The following is a 23,379-nucleotide window of genomic DNA, read 5'->3' as shown; positions in this document are numbered from 1 at the left end:
TTGCCTTTTAAATCTGATTTGAAGGATATCTCTCGCCGTGAAGAGACATATAAAATATCCTACTCAGTATACATCGAATTCGATCAATAAAATGCTGACCGCATTTAAGTTAATTCCCCTCAAATCTCTTGTCTCAGCGTATTGTATTTGGAATAATATGCGAAAGCGCGAGATTTTTCGCCTTCAGAGTGCAAAAATTGTTTTCCTTCGAATGATAAATCAATGAGAGGGAAAGAGCACAAGAGATCGAGAGAGAAGGACTTCCGACCTGGAAAAAGGATAATAGTCAAGCGTCTTACGTATTGCTTTTATTATTGTGACGTAAACAATGCTCACGCAATGGGCACCTTTATACATGCGCGCGCTCGGCCTCTGTTGATAAAAGCCATGACAGCGTATAGCATACAAGTCCAAGGCGAAGAAGCATCAACATCCAGCAAAAAGGAGGAATAGAATAAAGGAAACAGAATTACACGAACCCCATTTGAGGAGATGCGTTAAAGCTTTCACAACAAAACAATTTAAAGTAGGACACGTAATATAGACTCAAGGATTGAGTCAAGTAAGATGTAACGCAAAACTTGTCATCAAATCCCACTTAAGGGAGAACAAGACTCCTAATTTGGGAGAGAAACTTGATCAGCAAGATTTAATAAAAACGTGCGGGGAAAGGGAACAAAAGATAAGCGGTGATGGCCAATAAAGTGACGCCGGATACTCACGGTGAGTTTGTTAAAGTAAAGAAGCCAGACCCGTCGATGAAAATATCAGCGCTTCGGAAGCATTTCGACGACAGGAAATTATCACTTTCGAAGGACAGACGAGCAAGTCGTAAGTACATAATTATATTATCAAAAATATATGTATTATAGGATTATTACATTATTGAACTATGATTATTTGGGATGGTATACAGTCATTCATTGTAATATTTTAATTTTACCGATATTGTAGAACTTTGCATTAATGCTGTTTTTGGAGATGAGCTGAAGTTATCGACTTTAACAATTATTTTATTTTGCAGTGGGAAATACGAAGAGATTAAAATTTTTATTTTTATGCGTTTTGGCGCACCTGAGGATGATTAATGATGATAGTGCTGATAATGATGATGATGTTTGTGATGATGACGGTGTTGGCGGGGATGCCAATTAAGGCTCCATGACGGCCATGGTCGTTGATAATGAGGTCGGTGATGATGATTATAATGATCATCATCGTCTTCTTCTTCTTCTACTACTCCTCCTCTTTCTTCTTCTTTTTCCTTTTTTTCTTTTTCTCATTCTCCTCAATTTTTTTCCTTTTTCCTATTCTTCTTGTATATATCACCACTATTTATGCTATTTCTTATTTATTGCTATATATACTAGTGAATTTTGATTTTTTTTTCATTTGTGAATATGATTTTACCTTTTATAAATCTATACATGTCGATTGCGATTATCGAGGACCCCACTGGATACTTTAACTTTAGTGCTTTCGTGGGTCATCGATCATGTGCAAGTCTGTTGTAAACTGCTAAGTGTATATAGATTATGTTGTGGTGACTTGCCAAAAAAATCAGTCAATCAATCAATAGATGTCGATGATGATGATGATGTTGATGATGATGACGATGATGGTGATGATGATGAGGATCATGATGAAGATGATGGTGATGATGATGATGGTGATGGTGATGATGATGATGATGGTGATGATGATGATGATAATGATGATGGTGATGATGATGATGATAATGATAATGGTGATGATGACGATGGTGGTGATGATGACGATGATGGTGATGATGATGATGGTGATGATGATGATGATAATGATGACGATGATGGTGATGATGATGATGGTGGCGATGATGACGATGATGGTGATGATGATGATAATGATGACGATGATGGTGATGATGATGATGATGATGATGATGATGATGATGATGATGATGATGATGATGATGATGATGATGATGATAATGATGACGATGATGGTCATGATGATGATGTTGATGATGATAATGATGATGACGATGGTGGTGATGATGACTGAGAGCATAATGATTACCTGATTATGACAAATTTGGTGGTGATGAGGACCATACCAGGCCTACCTGAAGATCAGACACTAAAAAAAATGAATTTGGATTGCGATATACACACGATTAGTTTAAGATATCAAAGACAACAGGAATAATGAGAAAAATGTCGATGTATAATTATATCTATAATAATGATTATGATAATTTTATGAAAGGGGGAAGAGAAGGAGAATTTTGTTCAAAATAACGGGGGATATTGATTAGAGTGGTTATATGATGATTATTTATCCATTTATCCGTTTATTTCAAAAACATCAATGCTGTATAGCCATTTGCCTACATGTGGGTTTAAAATATATCTATACATTGGTTCATAAATAAAACTACAAAATGAAAAATAAAAATACAGATTTGCAAAAAAATAAGTGGGTACAAAGTATGAATCACAGAATCTAAACGTAACAGATGCTTTGATTACAAAAAGGAATGAAGGATTTAAGATTGTTTATGACGACGATTCTTAATGATGATGTTAATGGTGATAATGAAGAAGAAAAGGAAAAAATGGAAGATGGAAATGGTGATGATGAAGATTTTGAAGGAAATTTCAAACATTGGTAATGATGAACCCAAACTAGCACCATACACGTCTCCATAAGATATGAACTCATTATAGAAAACGCATTGATCAAGGGGAATGCATCAGCCTTTTTTTTTAATTTTCAGGGGAATGTTTGTCTTGTCCCCTGGCTGAGATGTACAATACCGAGAAATCATCGCGCCTGTCTCTGCTAAATTATCAGATCATGTATGAACAAACAGGCCTAAGTTCATATCTGGTAAAGATGGATTCGGGACCACTGTAAGGCCTACTTCCATGATGATTAAACACTATGTTAATCTATTTTGAATTCGTCTCATCACTATTAATCTAGGTACAGATTTTCATAAATTGTATAATATTTGGGGTTGATGATGGCAAAGACCCCCCCCCCCCCTCCGTTCACCTCCCCCTCCCTCCCTCCCATGCTAAAGTCAATCTCGCTGTATCATTAATACACTTAGAACTGAAATAAGATAACATTGGTAGAGGGGATGAAGAGAAAGAGCAAACACATTTGTTAGATTAAGCACCTTTGCTAGTCAAACATGTCTACGTAATGTTCATAACAGCAGACCACTTTATACTGTGTAGCGATGCCCTCTGCAAGCCGAGTTGGGCAGGTATACCTCGGATTGGGCCCATCATTATTCTCCTTCCTATCCGCTCCTTGGTCACACCTCTTCATTTTCCATCCTTTCACCTGTTTCCTTCCCCAAACTCACTCTCCCTCCCGGCTCCCTCCCTCCCCCTCCCCTCCCCTAGCTCCCCTCCGCTCCTCTCCCTCCCCTCCCTCCCTTCCCCCCCTCCCCCTCCGCTCCTCTCCCCTCCCCCTCCCTCCCTTTCCCTCTCTCTTATTACTCTTCCATCGTAAATCCCCCTTTCGTATTCTGTTTTATCCTCCGCCTTCAAATCTTCAATACGGCGATGTCACTGGAAACTTTATATTATTCAAGGGAGTGTAAAACACTCTAATTCCTTGGGACAAAAGTGTCCAGCAAGCTCAATGTAAAGAAAAACCAGTTAGCACCGTTTCGACTACCACGGGACGTTGAAATAATTGATCGATACTGATACTGACAAAGACCTTAATCCGTTAGTTTTATTATCCAACCGGAAAAGGGGAAAATAAAGGTCTAGTCACTCACTGAAACAATTATACAAAACGAATCAAAGGAAAGTTTTTATCCAAAAGATGGCAAGATTATCGACTGAGATTACTGCACTTTCCAATTGTGATCCGCCAAAATTTGCCGCATAAATGCATGATTTGAATACCAGTCTGATACTTTGACATTAAAAGAAGGCGTTATACGAGAGTCAAGCTCTAAATCATAGCAATGAAATAAAGTATAAAATATACAATTATCGACAAAGCAAGGTTGCATGGATGAATAATTTCAAAAAGTTACACGATTTACAAAAAGTCACCTTATCATTATAACATCGGAGATATGCAATCCTTGCAATAACGAAAAACGTTTGGTGAAAGTGGGCCGTGCATGGGTCCTTTAAAACGAGTATTTGACAAGTGAACTTATACCGAATTCAATTCACCCTAGCCGGGCGCCCTAGTATTCAGGTTGAAGGTTGGATCTCATGAATACTGATAAAGGAATGAAGACGCTTTATAATGTAAAATAAACGTTCTGAAGATGCTCCAGACATGATGCTTTGAATAATAGCCTTGCAATTGTTGTTGAACGGTGGATTCTAGATTTTAGAGGTGTATTGGACCCCCAAAAGGTGCTTTAATGCTTTTAAAATAACATTTTTTTACTACTTGGCATGCATCAAAATTAATAAACTCCGCATTTGGTGAGTATTTAGAAAAAAATGGAATCAAAATTAAAATGATTACTTTTTATAATTACATGTATAACGAAAGCTTTTGAGAATTTATCATACTGTTTAACATCACTGTTTTTAAAATTCATCGTTTTTAATGTTCTCAACTTCTTGAAAATTTCTAGATTACCCTTTTACCAAATTCATGAGAATGGAAACATGGTTATCTGACGAAAAAAAAGCATAAGATTATGTGAACCATATTCAGTAATAGCACTACTCATCCATTACACTACTCGACAAGGTATATGTTACGGTTTGTCTGCGTAGCTCTCCTGTGGGGAATGTTATTAATCACTGTAGATATCCCCTGTACTTAAAGGAACGAACTTATTTCAGTTTCACGCAAAGATGTCGGACCTGGGGCCCGTTTCAGAAAGAGTTGCAATCAATCCCAACTCTAAAAATCATGCGCAACTTGATTTTCAACCAATCAACGGCGCGCATTTGGGACTTGCGATTGATTTTATGGCTTGCGTTTAAACGCAACTCTTTCTGCAACGGGCCCCAGATCAGTATTTTAATATATTAACATGTATGATGGAACGTAGAGGCGGGATTTTAATAATTAATTTTCCAAATCCGGCTTTAGAGCACGGTAATTTTTTTTGCGGCTATCACCAGTAGCTTCCAAATCCAAAGGAAAAAAGAACACATTTTCAATGGGTGATGCATTGAACCATGTACGTTGCTATGTCAGTGAGTCGATCCCGAGAATAATAGACCATGTATGGTGCTGTTTTCATGGTGATTTTAAACTGGGGCTTAAATAAAGCCCGGGCTTAAAGCATTCCTACAACAAAAGATACCTTACACACTGACATAGTGACGCACATTACTCGTTGATTAACACAAAATTACTTTTGTTCCGTTTTGAAGCCCATCATGGCCTCAAGAAGCTACAGCGCTTCATGATAGCTTGCGGATCTTGAATTTGTTTACTTGATTCAGACGTTGTTAAGTATCACGTTTTCACGAAATGGCGCTTAATATTTTTCGAGAAATAATACAATTCTCTTTTTTTCTTCTTCTCTAAATGTTGTTGGAAAATATCAGTAGGATCATGATGTGGTAAGTTATTAGAATGAGTTGACATTCAAGATTTCAAGACCCAATTTTTGTCTTGATTGGATTTTTTCCTTTAATGTCAACTGCACTGGTAGCATTCTATCACGAGTTGCCTTGTTACTAAAATCAGCAAAGGTAACATGTAGTATGGTCTGTGCACTGATTTAATAAGGGTCTCATGTCAGCTGATAATCGCGAGCACTTCTGATCTAAAGATGGAATCAAAATGCACCTATGTATGGATAACTCGCAATATCCATTCCGTGTGCTGTGGGCAATATTTGGTAAAAGTAAGCTTACTGATGATATTCTTTTCATCATCATTCATTACGATTGTCATCATCATCATCATCACCACCGCCACCATGATCATCATCATCACCACCACCACTACCATCGCATTACCATCATCATTTTTATTATCATAATCATGCATCAGCATCATCATCACCACCACCATCACCATCATTTTTCATCATCTCCATAATCCCCATCATTTTTCATCATCATCATCATCACAATCATCACCATCACCACCATCATCATCATCTAATATTACCATCATCACCATCACCATCATCATTATCATCATCCTCATCATTATCATCATCATAATCACCATCACCACCGCCATCACCACCACCATCATTATCACCATTATCATCATCACCACCACCATCAACTAATATTACTATCACCATTATCATCACCACTACCATGTCATCATCATCACATTACCATTATCAACAGCAGCAGCATACACCATCATCATCATCATCACCATCATTACCACCACCACCACCACCACTAATATTACTATCACCATTATCATCACCACTACCATGTCATCATCATCACATTACCATTATCAACAGCAGCAGCATACACCATCATTGTCATCATCATCAGTCCGGACTTTTTGAATTTACTACGGATAGACTCTACGACGCACCGATTCTTTTGAAAATGCAAGTCAAATCATAATGAAAATCTGAGAGGCTTTTGTCGAAAGTTGGTGGACCGGGATAGCATCTTTTGACTCTGGATAACGACATACTAGTATTTGCAATTGTTTTTCCGGTGCAAAACTTCGGATGATTTGCTGTCCCAATCCACCAACTTTCGACAAAAGCTCTCCAGTGTGATTTTCATTGCATTTTCAAAGGAATCGATGCGTTGCAGAGTGTGTCTACGAAGTAAATTCGAAAATCTCTATCATCATCATCGTCTTCCTTATCATATCGCGTTAACATTACCATGATAATAATAATAATAATCATCGTCAACATCGTCATCATCTATCATTACTTTCTTATTCATAATCTTCTATCAGATTATCGATAGGAAAACATGTTTAGAAATAGTGTTCCATTGTGTTACTTTTTTTATTCCTGAGAATTCGCTTCATTTCCTTACGACTTTTTAAACTTTTACAGTTCCTTCAGCCATGTCAGCGATGCCAAACAGTCGAGGTAGTCGTGAAGATAGCCTGGTCATCGACCTCAAGAACTCATCACGGATGGGTCGCCGGAATTCGTTGCCCACCAAAGAGTCCTTGTTCCTCGCATCAGGGAGTGATTTCGTAAAGAAGATTTACCGCAGCGAAAAGGCGCTTAAAGATGAGCAGAAACGACAGCAGAACATACGACGTTTTGTCATTCATCCTTTCAGCAATTTCAGGTATTAAAGGACAAGTCCACCCCAACAAAAAGTTGATTTGAATAAAAAAGAGGAAAATCCAACAAGGATAACACTGAAAATTTCATCAAAATCGGATGTAACATGAGAAAGTAATAACATTTGAAAGTTTTGCTTAATTTCACAAAATAGTTATATGCACCGTTTCATCAACATTTTTGTCTGACAAGTTGTCAGATCTGACATCTTTCCTTGATTCTGATTGACTGAGAGGCACTGTTACTATAGTAACTGTCGGATAAAATGGGACTTGTCGGATAAAACGTCCGACAAGTCCTTTCATGAAACGCTCCCCTGGCTGGTATGCAGATGAGGATACTATGACGTCATCCACTCACAATTCCTTTTGTATTTTATTATATGAATGAAATATGAAATATTCTTATTTTCTCATTGTCAAGTGATGCAACGATTAATTCCTCCCTTAACATGTGGAATTAGCATTGTTCAATACTATATGGTTCAGTCAAGTTGGTCCCTATTTTCAAATCTATAAAAAATGAAATATTGTATAATTGAAACAATAAAAAACAAAATAAATAGTGAGTGATGGACATCATCGACCGACTCACCAGTTGTGCATATCACTGTTTTGTGAAAAATAAGCGAAACTTAAAAATGTCATAACTTTCTTATTTAATAATATATCCGATTTTGATTAAATTTTCAGCACTATGCTAGTTTGATTTTTCTCTATTTATTCAAGTCAGCATTTACCTGGGTCGGACTTGACCTTTAAGTTATATAAACTGTCAACCAGAATGATTTGATTAAATATTTTATTTAATTTTTGATAGGTCGATATTAGGCCTATTTTTTATTTTCAAAAGGCCTTTTATACTTGTATTTTTTTTCAAGTATTTCTCCGAGTCCAACCTAAAATCATCCCGTTGGATGTCGATCCGCTCACGCTTTCTATTCAGCGTTAGGGGTATGGCGCATTGTATTATTATGTAATATCTCCAGATGAATAGAACTTTCTGAGGATCGACCTCATTGCCCCTCCCCTCCCATTCTCGCCCCCCCCCCCTTCCATCTCTCACATACACACACACACTCTCTCTCTCTCTCTCTCTCTTCCCATCCACTAATCAGGCCCTATCAATGATTCATGCACACGAATAATATTAGTTCAGGCGTAACTGTTAGCCTACATGGAATTCTATTTTTCTTTGGTTTGATCTTGATCGAAAATGTTTAGCTGCCCTTTTCTTTTATATACCTTTGACCAAGCCTGATGGCGCCTGATGGCTGGCTGTCTCTTTGACGATTGAATCGAGCCCTCGTTTTGTATACACGGCCGAATGCCAGGCGTGCCGCACAACATACGAATGTAACGAAGCGTATCACCTTACATTTCAACGATGGCGTATAGCTCCGGAAGATGACTGAGAAAGGGGCGTTCATACTCTCACATTATCATATAATTCGCATTCATGGTATTGAATAATATATTTATCACATCATAAGTATCTGATGAAGTAATACACCTAAGTTAATGTAACAGAAAGGGCACCAGAAGCAGAAATCGTGCGCCCCTACATGGAGCCGAAACAAAAACTGAAACTCCCCCGTCTCTATATGCACCCTCAAACTTTTGACTCAAACGCTGGAACAGTCTTTACAACTGGGAGATGTCCGTCACCAGACTGTCACAGAACTTTTGCCATTTCACGTTGCCTTGGTAACGGAAAATCATTGAGTAAAAGGGGGAATTTTTATGATTAAATGCGTTCCATTTTTAGGGGTGATCTGGGGAACATTTTGGTACCAAGTAGTAAAATTTAATCAATAAATGAAACGCGGGCCCTTATCCCCGTCTTTCCGCTGCATATGTCTCTTTTGGAATTGTTGATCGAATCTATAATAACGTGGTTACAATGATTGGAATTTTTATTCGTTCCTCAGCCGCTGTATCTACTAGATATATACTTATCTTGCCATTTAAAATTTTGGGCATTCAAAGTATGTTCAAAATGAATTTGCGTCCTTCTAAATCATGTGACAATAAGAATTGTTGGACGGATGCAGAAAAAGTAGAAAGACAAAGAGGTCTGAATTTGACGCAAATAACTGGGGGAACAGTCATACCAGACTACTTTGCTTATAATCTACTTTGTGTTTGATTCTTCAAGTGCCCATTAACCGTATGAAAACTTACGGGGATAAAGCCTCTTCCCTCGGCTTTGAATTCTTTACCAATCCAACTACGAGACCTTTAAATCTGAACTAAAGGCCCACCTTTTCCAGCAACTTTGTGTATAATGTGTGACATAATGGGGGAGCCGGCGCCTTTTAATGTTTTTTTAATAGATAAATGGCACTAAACAAATGCTCTTCATCATCTATTGTATATAGTTACTTAATTAGCTTTCCATTGTGATTCGATTTGCATTTTCAAAGGAATAGGTGCGTTGTAGAGAGTGATCTCCGTAGTAGAAAAGTCCGGACTGATGATGATGATGATGACGAGTTGTAATTGCTTAACAATTTGAAGTAAAGAAAACATCAAGTCCTATCAAATATTGATGTTTATCTATGTATGGTTTACTGAATAACTCGTATTAATATTTGTTGAAATTAGATAATTATGTTGCTTCCTGTGCAGTGAGCCGGGAATTTCAAAATGTATTCATGAGAAATTGTTCATTCTAATTCTGGAAATTAAAAGAAAAGATACGTTTTGATTCCTTGAACCCATTGTCTTTGCAACCATGTCAGCTTTTTTGTTCACTGTGGGAAATATACCTTTTTTTCGTCCTCAGATGGTATTGGGATCTATTCATGGTCTTTCTCCTACTCGTGACGCTGATCCTCCTCCCCGTCAACGTCGCTTTCTTCAGCGACGACATCACCATGTACTGGGTCACCATTAACTGCATCTCCGACTCTCTGTTTATGATCGACATCACGCTCAACTTCTTCACCGGGGTCGTGGAGAACGCAGAGGACACGGTAAGGAAGACGACAACGATTTATCAGATGATGAGTTTGTTGAAAGTGGTGATAGTGATGATGATGATGATGATGATACTGCTGATGATAATGATGATGGTGGTGGTGGTAGTAGTAGTGGTGAAGGTTATGATGATGACAATGATGATGATGGGGATGAGGACGATAATGGTGATGATGATAATGATGACGATCAGATGATGATGAGTCGATTACAGTAGCGGGGGAAATTATGATTGTTGTGATTATGATGGAAAGTGATTATTCAATGAAAATTATGTTGGTGGTCATTGCAGAGTATTGATGGTGGTAGTTTTGGGTATGATAATGAGAATGATGATGAACCAATTACAATGATGTTGATGATGATGATGATGTTGATTGTGATAAGGTTATTAGTTGCGTTGGTGATCTGATCATGGTTGCGGTGGTGATGGTTGTCCCGGCGATGTTGACACTTGACAGAATTTATTTTTTATGTTAAAAATTACTGTCTCGTTATCTTCTCCCTTTCCTCCAATCTAATTCCCTCCTCTTTTCTCTTCTTCTTCTCCTTCAGGTGATCTTAGACCGAAAAAAGATTATTATCCGCTATCTTCGTGGTTGGTTTCTTCTCGATCTGATATCATCATTCCCGTTCGACTATATCTATCTATTCCTGAAGAATGTAGACTTTAGGTCTCATACTGCCCTTGCTTTAAGAATTCTAAGGTATGGAATTCAAAGATGATATACCATTAATTCGGTATGAGAGAAAAATCAATCGTGGTCTCTTTGCTATACATTAACTTCGTTTTTATCCTTCAGGTTTTGATGAATTTTTCTGCCCTTTGCTCAGTGAATTTTACTCTTTTTCATAAACTAATTTATTTTAAGCCAGGAGGAGTATCCCTTAGCAGTCATTCAAAAGACAGTATTCCATGATGTGTTACCGCTATGCCAAACTTACTACGTACTTATAGTAAATTTGTACAAACAGACCCCAGAATCAAGTAACATGGCTCGAGTGATTTCGATGCCTCAGCTTCATTACACTGCTTCCAGGGGAACGTTTCATGAAAGGACTTGTCGGACGTTTCATCCGATAATATTTATCTGACAGTTTACCATAGTAACAATGCTTCTAAGACAATCAAAATCAAGGAAAGCTTTCAATCAGACAACTTGTCAGACGACAAATATTGATGAAACATTCCCCTGAGCCCTATAGTACACTTCAAAACATATTAGCCCGTATTCTGGCAGCAGGTTTAACTTAAACTCAAGTTTAAAGTTGTGGTTTAAGTATGGAAAACCAAAAGTATCAAAATTTTTATGAAGTTGTATGTTTCTTATGTTTATTGTCCTCTTTCCTGATTCATCGATGGTAAAGACAATCATCAATTTATACTTCGTAGACCATTATGAATGATTTGAGAGCCAAATGAGCTGGAGTATTATATCTCTACTGTTAGAGATTTATGTAACAATTGGCTTTCCATACTTAAACCACAACTTTAAACCTGAGTTTAAGTTACACCTGCTATCAGATATACGGGCCATTGGGTAAAAAGCTCCATTAGGGTAATTAAGTGTCCAACCAACAATGGAAATTTCTTTGGGGCATTTTCTTTATCCAATGTGATAAAAAAAATTGCACATTCTAAAGTAATTACTGCTTATATTTTAACCTTACTGGACATTATGCTTCCCGCATTTGGGTAAAATACTGCCCGACCTTGGTTGGACACATAATTTCCCTCGTGCTGGTTAAAATTTCACCCAATATTTTTTTACAGTCTAGTCAATGCGCTATGTAATGTCGTGGGCTTACATCCCACTGCTGCCACCAAAACACTGAAAGAGGTATGAGATAAGAGTAGACTAGAGCCCTAAAACAGAAAAACAAAAAAGTCATTTCGATATCGTGGCTCTGTATTCCAATGCTGCCATCAAACACTGAACAAAGCAAACATTCCTATAGAATAGACAAGGCTTAGTAGGTTGTTAGATTGAATGTTTTAACTATCGTATCAAATGTGTTGATCAAGACAAAATAAATCTTAACAGGAAATTGTCATTTTAAAATTTGCTTTGAGAGACCCAAGCAATTTTTAAACGAAAATAAGCAAATAATACGCAAGTACGCAAGTCAAAAAGATGCATTTTTAATTGGTTGATACTGAAGAAGATAGGATTGATTTTTGTGATTTGTGCTTTGATTGCAACACTTCTACATCATACCTCAAAAGTTATAATTATAAGAAAGAACATCTAAACGCCCAACTGAGAATTTGTTGTAAAATAACTAATAAGATCTATGTGTTCGATTCATTTACCTCTTTTAATTTTAGATTGACCAAAGTCCTGAGTTTGCTACGATTGCTGCGATTGTCTAGGCTGTTGAGATATATCCATCGGCTTGAAGAGGTAATAATAAAAACATTTAAATAAAGGAAAATAATGGCATCGGGCAACAAAATACAATGTCACTTGATTTTACTCAGGACTAAGAAAGTGTTGAATTTTATCGAAAAAGGGTCCCAGCTTTCAGATTATGAACATAATCATAATATCACCAAATAAACCAAGGTTCTATATAGAGTTTATTTAATTACATTAGATTAAAGGTTATAAACGGAAAAGACGAACAATTCCGATGAGTTGATGTTGTTTTCGTAAATGCATGTATGAACCATCCTTGATGGAGATGGCTACATGAACTCGCTTCCAACAATATCCCTAAATCTTGTAGCCTAGATTACAACACTGGTGCCTGATCTTGTAGCTAATATTACTGCACCGGTGCCTGATCTTGTAGATCGAGCGTTAATACAATAGGAATATGTCAAATACATTATGTCTTTATACCTGTATACATATAAAGACGACGTGAATGTGGGATTTTCGAGATATAAGGGAAGCTTCAAGGAGCCCTAATTTTTTATTTTAAATTTTCCCAACAGCTACTAAACGTGGAGACTGCAGTGATTAGGATCGTTCATCTTGTCTTTGTCATGCTACTTCTGATGCACTGGAACGGTTGTATCCAGTTCCTAGTCCCATTCTTCCAGAACTTTCCACCTGACTGCTGGGTCGTTATCAACGGTCTTGAAGTAAGGACTACAGGAGTATTTAATTCATGAAGAAAATGATGATTTCACTGACAATTTTGTTTCACATTCTACAAATTACAATTTTAATAACTGCAAGCTTAGCCCTTTTTCTCTCACTTTTTATAATCTGCTGTGTTCCTATTGTATTAGATATATTTCTACTATATACAAAGAGGAGTAGAAGTGAAAGATAAGGAAAAGTATAGTCTTAGAAATCTGACATCAGTAAGGTGAATATCTCACATGATTAGACGTTATTATTTCTTCTCTTTCTCATTTTAGATCTTACACTTTTGCCACATTTGGTACACACTGTCTTCTCCCAACACTTCGCAATGTTCTAGCTTTTATAACATTGTTGATACTTGCCTGTTTGATTTATTTCAAGCAACCATGCAATGAACTCATTCTGCCATTGTACGTTGTAATCGTGGTATTCTTTCAATTGGAGTACGTTTGAATTTGTTATTTTCCTTTCTTTTTTAATCACGTGACCAGAACGCAAACAAAATTGAGCAGTACTCATGGTCGTTCTTCAAAGCGATCTGTCACATGATCAGTATCGGGTTCGGTCGTTTCCCGCCAATGAACGTAACAGAGATGTGGATGACCACGTTCAGTATCATGCTCGGTGCAACATTCTACGCCCTCTTCATCGGTACCATGTCCTCGCTTCTCCTCGCCGTGGATGCTTCGGGGAGACTCTACAACGAGAGGGTGGGTTACGCAGGGTTCCTAATAGGTCCTGTATTATTCATCCTAAATCCTTTAGGGTTTGATTACTAAAAAAATGAAGAATTCTATGCGCAGGGACACAAGTAGGACCCTTATTCATTCAACTGTAGGCCTTATCAGTCCGTTAGTCTCGGTTACATAAAGAAGACAATCTTCGACGATGTTCTCAAGAACAAATAAGTTTTAAAGAGTATACAGATATGTAGCTATCTTTTAGACTTCTCAATAAACTGATCTGTATAATGCAAACTTATATCTCTCTCAAGTAACAAAGTCAATTACACTTATGTCCCATCATCCTGTCCCTTTAAGAGAATGCATCGTACATTTCACATTATTTGAATTATATAATACTCGAAAAATAACTTGTCATTTCGATACATCCCACTGCTGCCACCGCGACTTAGAACGAAGCAAAGTACAAGGACTCTTCATTAACATTGTAATTTTCAACCAGTATTTCCAAAATTCATCAATCCTTTTTGCAATCGAAGTTAATGCCGTAATTGCACACACATGCGTGGTATTCGCTACTTGACAATACCACACAAAATTGGTAGATATTATCAAAATATTTCATGAATGTATTCCTCCTCCTTGCAGCTGAATCAAGTCAAGGAATATCTCCGATACCGTAAGGTTCCAATGAAGACACAACGTCGGGTATTGAGCTATTACGAACACAGATATCAAAGAAAATATTTTAATGAGAAGACAATCCTACAAGAACAGTCACATCCGATACGAAGGGTGAGTAATGGATTGGTTGATTAATTGGTTCATTGCATAACTGATCGATCCATCAAATGCAAATATTATAGACAGTGGCGGACCGTGACCCGGAGGAGACAAAGCATTGGGGGGCACAGCATTGTTCACAGACAATGCAGTGCCCCCCCCCATGCTTTGTCTCGTCCGGGGGGGGCGTTTCATGAAAGGACTTGTCGGACGTTTTAACCGACAAGTCCCATTTTATCCGACAGTTACCATAGTAACAGTACCTCTCAGCCAATCAACATCAGAGAAAGATGTCAGATCTGACAACTTGTCGGATGAAAACGTTGATGAAACACTCCCCTAGTCATGGTCCGCTACTGATTATAGATATCAACACAAATGCTAGCTCTAATCAAAAGACATGCCTCAACGAATGCTTGCATCTGATAAGCAACTATTTTTGATTGAATGTTTTATTGGTTAATTGATTGAATTGATGTGTTTAATGCTTTGTTGGTTCATCAATATTGATTGAGTAAATTACTTTGATAACTGATGGTTAGATGAATAGAATAAACCATTTGAACTTAGCCTTTGTTCAGTTTGTCTCGCCTGCAGAGAAGAGCGAGACTATCCGCACCGCTTTTCCGACGGCGGCCGCGGCGTCAAAATTGAAATCTTAACCGAGGTTAAGTTTTCGAATTGTTATCATAAATGAAAAAGTATATAAATCTATTTCATGAAACTTGAACATAAGGGTAATCAGGTGTCACTGATCAAATTGAATGAGTTTTGCACGGCACATGATTATTGTCAAATGTCATGCAGGGTCAATGAACTTTGTTCATATTCTGGTACCATCAAAATCTTATCCAAGGTTAGGATTTTGAAGTTTGAAAGTATAAGCCTGTTCACAGTTGTAAACTGCGCACGAGCAGAAAAAAGTCATTTGAGATAAACCATGAAGTTGGTTTTCAAATTCACTGCCATAGGCATTTGTGATTTGATGATTATTCATGTATTCCTTTCAAAATATTCATTTTATCACATCCAAGCTGAAGAGTAATAAATAGAGCCTTCATAATCACTGGTATTTGACAGCTGTAGCCTAAACAATAGTCAAATGTGCCAAAGGCAGACAATAAAACAGATTTCCAAACTTTATCCCTGATGTACTATTCTAGTCACCTGGTCTATACAATGCCTTTATTCTTAGAATTTGAATACTCTACTGGTAAAGCTTACGCAACATCTACATTTGAAAATGATAGTGCTTATGCTAATGAAAAATCACAAAGGTCATTTGAGAAAAGTTGAGCGTGAGCTAACCGTGAACTGGCTTATTAGTCCCTATTACAATAAACTGATATCTACCTTTAAAAAAATAATAAATTCGACATAACTTTAAAATCATGTTAAACATGAATATAATGGTTAACTGGTATCAGGAATTAATGATTATTTGTTTTCATCAAACTGAGTAATAACCAACATCTAACCTCGTAACAGCCATGAGTCATGTATTCATCTTTGTCTCGAAGGGATGCATGACATGTGACAATTAGCCAACTGGTCATTGTCTAACCTAGCAACATTCTCAAATCCTGCATTCATTGATGTAGAGCCCCATCATTATTATAGACAAAGTCCTTAAGGTGATACACATACTTAGTATTCTGCATCTGCTTTGAGTTCTTTCAGGTAGACAGATACTCTTGAAATTCGAAGAACATGCTTACATGTTTTAGGCATTCTAGGCTTGATGCTTGAATAACTTTTTGTGAACGGGTCATTATATATTCAGGTCTACTTGAGGAGAGATTTATGTAATTATTTCCTAATTTGTATTCATGAATGCATGATAAAAGATTCTCACCTCCTCTCTGCTTATTGGATGATGTTACAGATGTCTATTGTAAAACATCATGTTTATGCATGAGATTTTGGAAGTTAAACCATAGCGTAGTGGTTTCTTCACTAACCATCAGAAAGATTGCTTAATATTTGCTGGTATATATAGGAAAAACCTTGTTTGCTCATAGACTGGAGGCAGTGAGCAGGCAAGGCCAGTGTACAGTGACACATATAACAGAACATGTGACCAGTCATGTAATGATGATGTCATCACATCAACATAACAATAAACATGCACAATACAAGACTATTACAACATACATAACCCCCAGTTAACCTTTATGCTGTATGCTGGCCTTGTTTATTATCTATTTATGTCAGCCTTTTTTCGGCTGACATGAATAGGTGATGCTAGTGGGCTGCGTTTTCAACTAAAAAGTAATTTATGCTAATTAGATTCGTATCAAAGATTCAGATGTGCAGTGATAGGTTGAGAGATAGGCTTCATTTGCTTTTTTTTTTTTTTGCTTTCTTTCATTTACAAATTTAATCAGATCTGTGACCTTGCTTGCAAATACAAGGTTAAATGTTTGAAATTTCATCATAACTTCTTCCTGTTACTGATGTTCATGTGTTTTACATCACATGGTGATGTATCAATACAAAAAAATCAAAATTTACATGGTCGATAAATAATGATAATTTTGCTCATTTGGGGGATTAATAAATTTCCATTCATTTAAAAATAAGATTAAGATTAATCAAGACCTTTTTTTTTACATTACTGTATTAGTAGGGGAAGGCGGGGTAAGTTGTGACACTTTTTGCATTTTGCATGTTAGAATTGATATGACTAGTACTATTGTAGAAATAAGTACCTTGCCTTTAAATTTGTTTCTTGGGAAATGTTTTTCACCTACATATAACTTTCTACCCCCACACTGAAAGTCATTGTGACCTTTGAAAAAAAACGATGTCAAATGGCTCAACTTGCCCCATATATGGGGTAAGTTGTGCCACCGTCTGGGGTAAGTTGAGCCACAAAAACTACGTACAAAATGTATGGGGGAGAACCAGCATGTAAATTTACAAGTCTTTGCACTTGCTAATTCTCTATAAATACTAACATCCTCTAAAAGGAAAAGAGCAGTCATGTAAATTTGCTCCTTTCAGCCTGCATTTCAATCGATTTTTATGGTTTGTTTATTTTTTAACATACATTATCATAAGAATTACCATGGCTCAACTTGCCCCATGCTGTTTGGCTCAACTTACCCCAGTCCGAACTTAGTGCGATAAGTTTGTATCCACACATTTATTATGCATCCATCATATACAAGACTATGACAAGAATGAAGATCCATATCTGGACTAACAATGTTGTTATCATGTCTTTACTATATTTAAAGATGTCAGTGTGTATGAAGCACTTATCTATTTCACACTCTTTTTTACTTTTTTTGGCTGAAATTCATACTTTTCCCTCTAAAAAACTACTTTTTGTTTCAAAGTGGTGGGGTTAGGGGTTATGCTATGGGTCATCAATACATGACACCACCACAATGTCTGACTCATTCATTATTGGCCTGGGGCTGGTGGCTCAACTTACCCCGCCTTCCCCTATATATCATAGTAAAAAATTAGGCGAGTGCGATTTCTGGTGACTGGGTCAAGGTCATTAAATTGCACGAAATCATACTTGTATGAGATGGTTATTGGATGTCCTAAATTATATCGAATGAATGTATTTCTTAGTCAAGGTCAATGAACTAAATGATATTTCTCTCATTTTGAAAAAGAAATTATATTTGTAACGTTTTCGTCATGAAGCTTGAACAAAAAAGAGTATCAAGATCCTGAGGATGAGGGTGGCGTCATTGTCCCTTCACAGGCTTTGACTATTGCATCGCATATTCAAAAGGAAAATGAACAAAAAATAAACTATTTTGATATTTCAGAATCACAAATTATGTAATGCAAGACTGGAAGAAGCAGTCCATCTATCTAAAAATTATTATGAAACAATAAAGAAACAGATGAAAATGTAACGTTAATTTTCACAATACCTTGGAAACAGGAAATTTTACAGCACCACTTCAACAACTTCATAACAAAGGTTAATTTCCTCAATGAGGCTGACCCTGATTTCTCTTATGATGTCATCGAGAAGCTGAGCTTTGAGGTGTTTCTTGAAGGTGATGTCATAATCAAGGCGGGAAGTTTGGGCGGGGCTATGTACTTCATCGAACACGGCACAGTGGAAGTCTGGGTGGATGACCGAGTGGTCAACCGTCTAAGTGATGGCGATCATTTTGGTGGTAATTAATATTTGATCTTTTTTTTTTTAATTATTACTTGAGGAATGAAAGCTAAATCATAAGGCACTGAGACGCTAATCTTGTCAGATAACTAAATGATCAAATTCAAGGATTTCACAAAAATTGTAGGTGAAAGAGACCTTCATGTTATGATACATGGTAGATTTTTGCTAACATTTGAGTGATGAAGTGTGAATGTGAGGAATTGTGGAAGTTGGTCATTGAGATATTTTTTTTTCCAGAAATCCTTCATACTTAAAATATCTCTCTACCTTGATTTCAAAGCATCGAACAAGAAATACCACTGAATATTTTATCTTCATCTCTTTGCTTACAATTAAGCTTCCTTTTGCAATAAAAAATTGTTTCAACAGTATTAAGAAAATTTGAATGACTATTGTCGCAAAGTACTAGATGATACCCTTTTATGATTGTGAATTTTCTCATCAAACATTGATCCGATTTTTTTTTGTATTGTCATTTTAATCAGGAACATGATTTAATTACTTCTGATATCTTAAAGACTTTTGAGGTTGATGACTTAAAGATTTATTCCTTTCAGGCTGCTATCTGCAAAAATAACTTTCTTATTATTGTACTAATGTTTATAGTAATGTTGTTAAGTGAATTCATATTTAATTTAATTGAAATTTTTTTTAGAATGATGGATATACTGTCTGCTCTTATTCATTTGTTCATCCAACCAATCTTCATTACAGAGATATCACTGTTGATTGACGAGCGTCGAGTAGCGTCCATCATTGCAGCCACAACATGTGATGTATTCTGCCTCTGTAGAGAAGACTTCAGCAAAGGTAAGTTTACAAGAATTGCAAAATGAAGAGGCTGCAATCAATCATTCAGACCCCCCCCCCACAGAAATAAACATTTCCAAAACAATCTTTTAGATAAATCTCGTTGTCACTTCTGATTATTACCTTTTACTCAAATGTGACACTAAATAGAATTTTTTCCCCCTAAAAATAGAACTGTTGAAATTTGCACAAGAATTATGATTTTTGGTATGCTTTTTTTAAAAACAGAAATAGGATTTTAGGCTTGAAAAAAGGATGTATTTCACAATTCAAAGTTGCCATCTCTGCAATTGAAACCAAAAAATGTTTGCCTTTTCTTTCATGCCATGCTTGAATGAACTTTATTTTTCATCTCCCTCCTTTTCCTAAAGAAAATGCCCATTTTATTTTGAATCATTAATCAACCCAGACCTCGTTCGTTTTCTTTGTCTGTCACTCTCTCTTCACTGCTTAAACACCCCCTTCCTGAACTGGTGCTTCTTGGTGTTTAAATACTTAGAAATGTAGTGCAGTAGGGTTCATGGAACACCATGTAATGTGAAGCCGCCATGGAAACTTTCAGAAATTAGAAAGTTACGTTAATGATTCATATTCCTTGTTTGTCCTTGCATCTAATATCTTCCATATTTGTTGCTGATTTGCCGGAATACCCCCTTTATATTGCAATTATTGTTTCTTTTTTTTTCCAGTCAAGTTTCAAGTAGTTGTTCTTGTTGGACCTCATAGAAGAGAAGATAATAATAACAATTGGCATTTGTATAGCACTTTATCGATCTACGACTGCTCAAAGCGCTTCACAATTATCATTACCCGGTCACTGGATTCATAGCATTTCAAGCAGCCTGTTACGTGCACACTTGCTAAACCAACCACAATGACGGTTGTTTCCTACCAGTATCCAATTAGCACCTGGGTGGAGAATGGCAAAGTGTGGATTGATGTCTTTCCAAAGGATGCTAGGCCATGGTGGGATTCAAACACACTCAACACTCCACCGTATTTAATTGTGTTTATGCTCTTTAATCTTTACAATAAATGGGCAATTTCATGAAATATGTAAAAGCAACCCCCTATATGCATGTGGTCTTCCAGAAGTCCCTTGTTCTGTTTTCGAGCTATACAAGGTTTTAATACTCTCACATGAACAGTTCAAGATTGGAGTTATATGGAGGTTGGATGTACAAAAAAGTTATTTTGTAGAATTGCCCAAATATGACAACTACAACATACTATGATCATTAATGTCATAATTAATTTGAGAAATAAAAGTAAACCTTGATTATTTTATCTAGTTTTGAAGGAATACCCCGAGATGGGAGCTCGTATGGCCGAGATCGCCCAAGAACGGCTTAATACCATTGACTCTACACTTGATACAGTAGCCGAAGAGGCAACAGGGTAAGTATACTTGTTATCTAAGTCTTGTCTGCCACAATAAAAAGTTGATTTAAACGACATAGTAATATCACATTTTGCAGGATTTTCCAAAGTTATGCTTGTTTTTGTTTCCCTTTTTTATTCAAATTAACTTGCATTGCAGTGGACCTGAACTTCAACCCTACAAAAAAGCTGACGTCTTTAATTGCTATTGATTAATTATTAATGATGAAGATTCCTTCATTAAGAACAACATAATCAATGTTAATTTGCATAATAAATGATTCACAGCGTTTGGTTCTTGCCGCCGTATATCAGCTGGGTATTCCAAAGCAAAAAAAAGGCCTTCAAATGTCTGACGGAAGCTGAGTTTTTAATGAGGATATGATTTGGAGACTTTTAAAATGATTGTTAGGGTGAGCTTTGCCCTTACTTTTCCTGTCTATTTGTTCATCTATCTTTATACCTCAGTCACATTTCCCATATGACAAGACCAAGGGGGTGTTGCAAGAAAATATTTGCGATCAATTGCAAATTTACAACTGATAAATCCATCATTTGGTGTAGCAAATCAACTTCTTGTTTCAAGGAGCAAATTAGCAATCAATCACAAGACATTGATTGATTTAGGGACCAAAAGTTGACATGCAATTGATTGCAAGTTTCTTGCAACACCCCACAAAACAGTTGTTCTACCATATTATAGGTGGTTTAGATAAAAATTAATGAAACAGCTGCTTCCGATTCACCGTGCGGCCATCTTAGGGGAAATGTGACTTGAGGTATTATGCTCCTTTCCTAGATTATTTCTCTCACACTCTTATTTCTTGCTCCCATTTTCTTTATCCTTGACTTTCACATCCACAGGAGTGAGAATGAGACACCAAACGACAATAACAACCATGCTGGTCAAAATGACAAGAAAGCCAAGAAGAATGACTCCGCCACCCCTCAGAAGAAGGACAACAAACAAAAGATTAATGACTGGCTGAAAGAGAACTTTGCCCAGAAACTATAAAAATACAAATTTCTATCAACCCAGATGCCCTTAAGGGACAGTGTAATGTAATATTTGGGGGAAGAATTAAGATTAATTCTTCTTATTGATGATGAAATAATGGGTAAAATAAACATCTTCCCAAAGATAGTTAACATCATAAAGGGCTCTGCTAAGATAAGCAGCAGATTGAAACTGTCATCTTATCAAGCATAAGGAATAGAGGATTAAGTGTGTCAGGAAAGGCAATTTTCGAACTAATCAAGCATCAGTAATCATCATACTTCATGTATAATGTCTCAGTTCATATTGATACTCGAACAAAAATAATGAACAGTGCAATATAAAGTATCATCTAGAAACTTTTTATTAGATTCAGTGACACAATCCATCCAGTATACTTTTTGAATGCACAATTTAGCATAGCCTCTCTTCAGACTATCCAATAAGATAAATTTCATTGTAGAGACTGAAATAATGTCAGTTCACTGCAAAGTTTTCAGACATTTTTTTTTTGTACATTTATATCATTATTTACAGAGGTTCAAACAAACCCTGGCTTCATCAGTGTTCATTACATAATAAAATGCATTTCCCAACAAATTAATAGGCTATATTATGAACATTAACCTCATTCTGTGATTCTACAAGAGGTAAATTGACAATATTGTTCAGAGTTTATTTCTTGTTGAATGGTTAAGATTATACACCATTATCACAATTCAATGAAAATATATCAAACCTAAGTGAATGATGCATTGGGCAGGTACGTCTCCTTCATATTTGCAATTTATGTAAAGCAAATAATACTGGACACTGGAGTCATTCTACGTAATAGCAGACAAACGGCCAACACAGCTTGGGCTATATTCCATACCTGTTTCGAGTCTAATTTTGTAGCCATCCAATTAAAATGCGTGCTCATTGAAGCAAATATCTATAGGTTATCAAAAGAAAGTAATGCTGCTATGACACTTGCATGATTGTGGTACCTGCACTGGCACAATTTGATTATGCAAATTCATGACAATGAAGGGCACGAAGTGCGTCGGTGGTTAGTGCTATAATTCAGACTGATGAATATGGATTAAAGTTATAGCCAAACTGAGCATGTATATGCCTTAAAATTGAACAAATATTAACTATCCATATTTTTGCACAACACTTCAAGCAATGGTGAGCGACATGCAGAGCTGCCAACCTGAACAAGAACATTTCAGTATTTTTAAAGCTGAAAATCAGTATTTTCAAATACCATAAGACAACACA

The 23,379-nt window shown here is 36.5% G+C and overlaps 1 protein-coding gene across 1 annotated transcript; it reads left to right on the top strand.

Annotated features, from left to right (window-relative positions):
* Window positions 1-399: 399 nt before the first annotated feature.
* Window positions 400-23,356, top strand: LOC121426558 (potassium/sodium hyperpolarization-activated cyclic nucleotide-gated channel 4-like). Its single transcript, XM_041622906.1, has 12 exons — window positions 400-831; window positions 6,986-7,229; window positions 10,013-10,202; window positions 10,762-10,913; window positions 12,536-12,611; window positions 13,148-13,297; window positions 13,796-14,014; window positions 14,636-14,782; window positions 18,681-18,921; window positions 19,641-19,736; window positions 21,029-21,134; window positions 21,981-23,356. Exons 1-12 carry the CDS (start codon window positions 693-695, stop codon window positions 22,129-22,131), a joined length of 1,911 nt encoding a protein of 636 aa, XP_041478840.1. The 5' UTR covers window positions 400-692; the 3' UTR covers window positions 22,132-23,356.
* Window positions 23,357-23,379: the final 23 nt, after the last annotated feature.

This window comes from Lytechinus variegatus, chromosome 13 (assembly GCF_018143015.1).
Source record: "Lytechinus variegatus isolate NC3 chromosome 13, Lvar_3.0, whole genome shotgun sequence".
Taxonomy (NCBI): Eukaryota; Metazoa; Echinodermata; class Echinoidea; order Temnopleuroida; family Toxopneustidae; genus Lytechinus; species Lytechinus variegatus.
This window is presented reverse-complemented; position numbering and strand designations above follow the sequence as displayed.

What these genes read in the sequence shown, in the direction of transcription:
- LOC121426558 (XM_041622906.1), top strand. Translation starts at nt 693, where the DNA reads ATGGCCAATAAAGTGACGCCGGATACTCACGGTGAGTTTGTTAAAGTA. An exon ending in CTTGCTTTAAGAATTCTAAG is followed by an intron (nt 10,914 to 12,535) that starts GTATGGAATTCA and finishes TTTTAATTTTAG; the next exon opens with ATTGACCAAAGTCCTGAGTT. An exon ending in TGATGGCGATCATTTTGGTG is followed by an intron (nt 18,922 to 19,640) that starts GTAATTAATATT and finishes TCTTCATTACAG; the next exon opens with AGATATCACTGTTGATTGAC.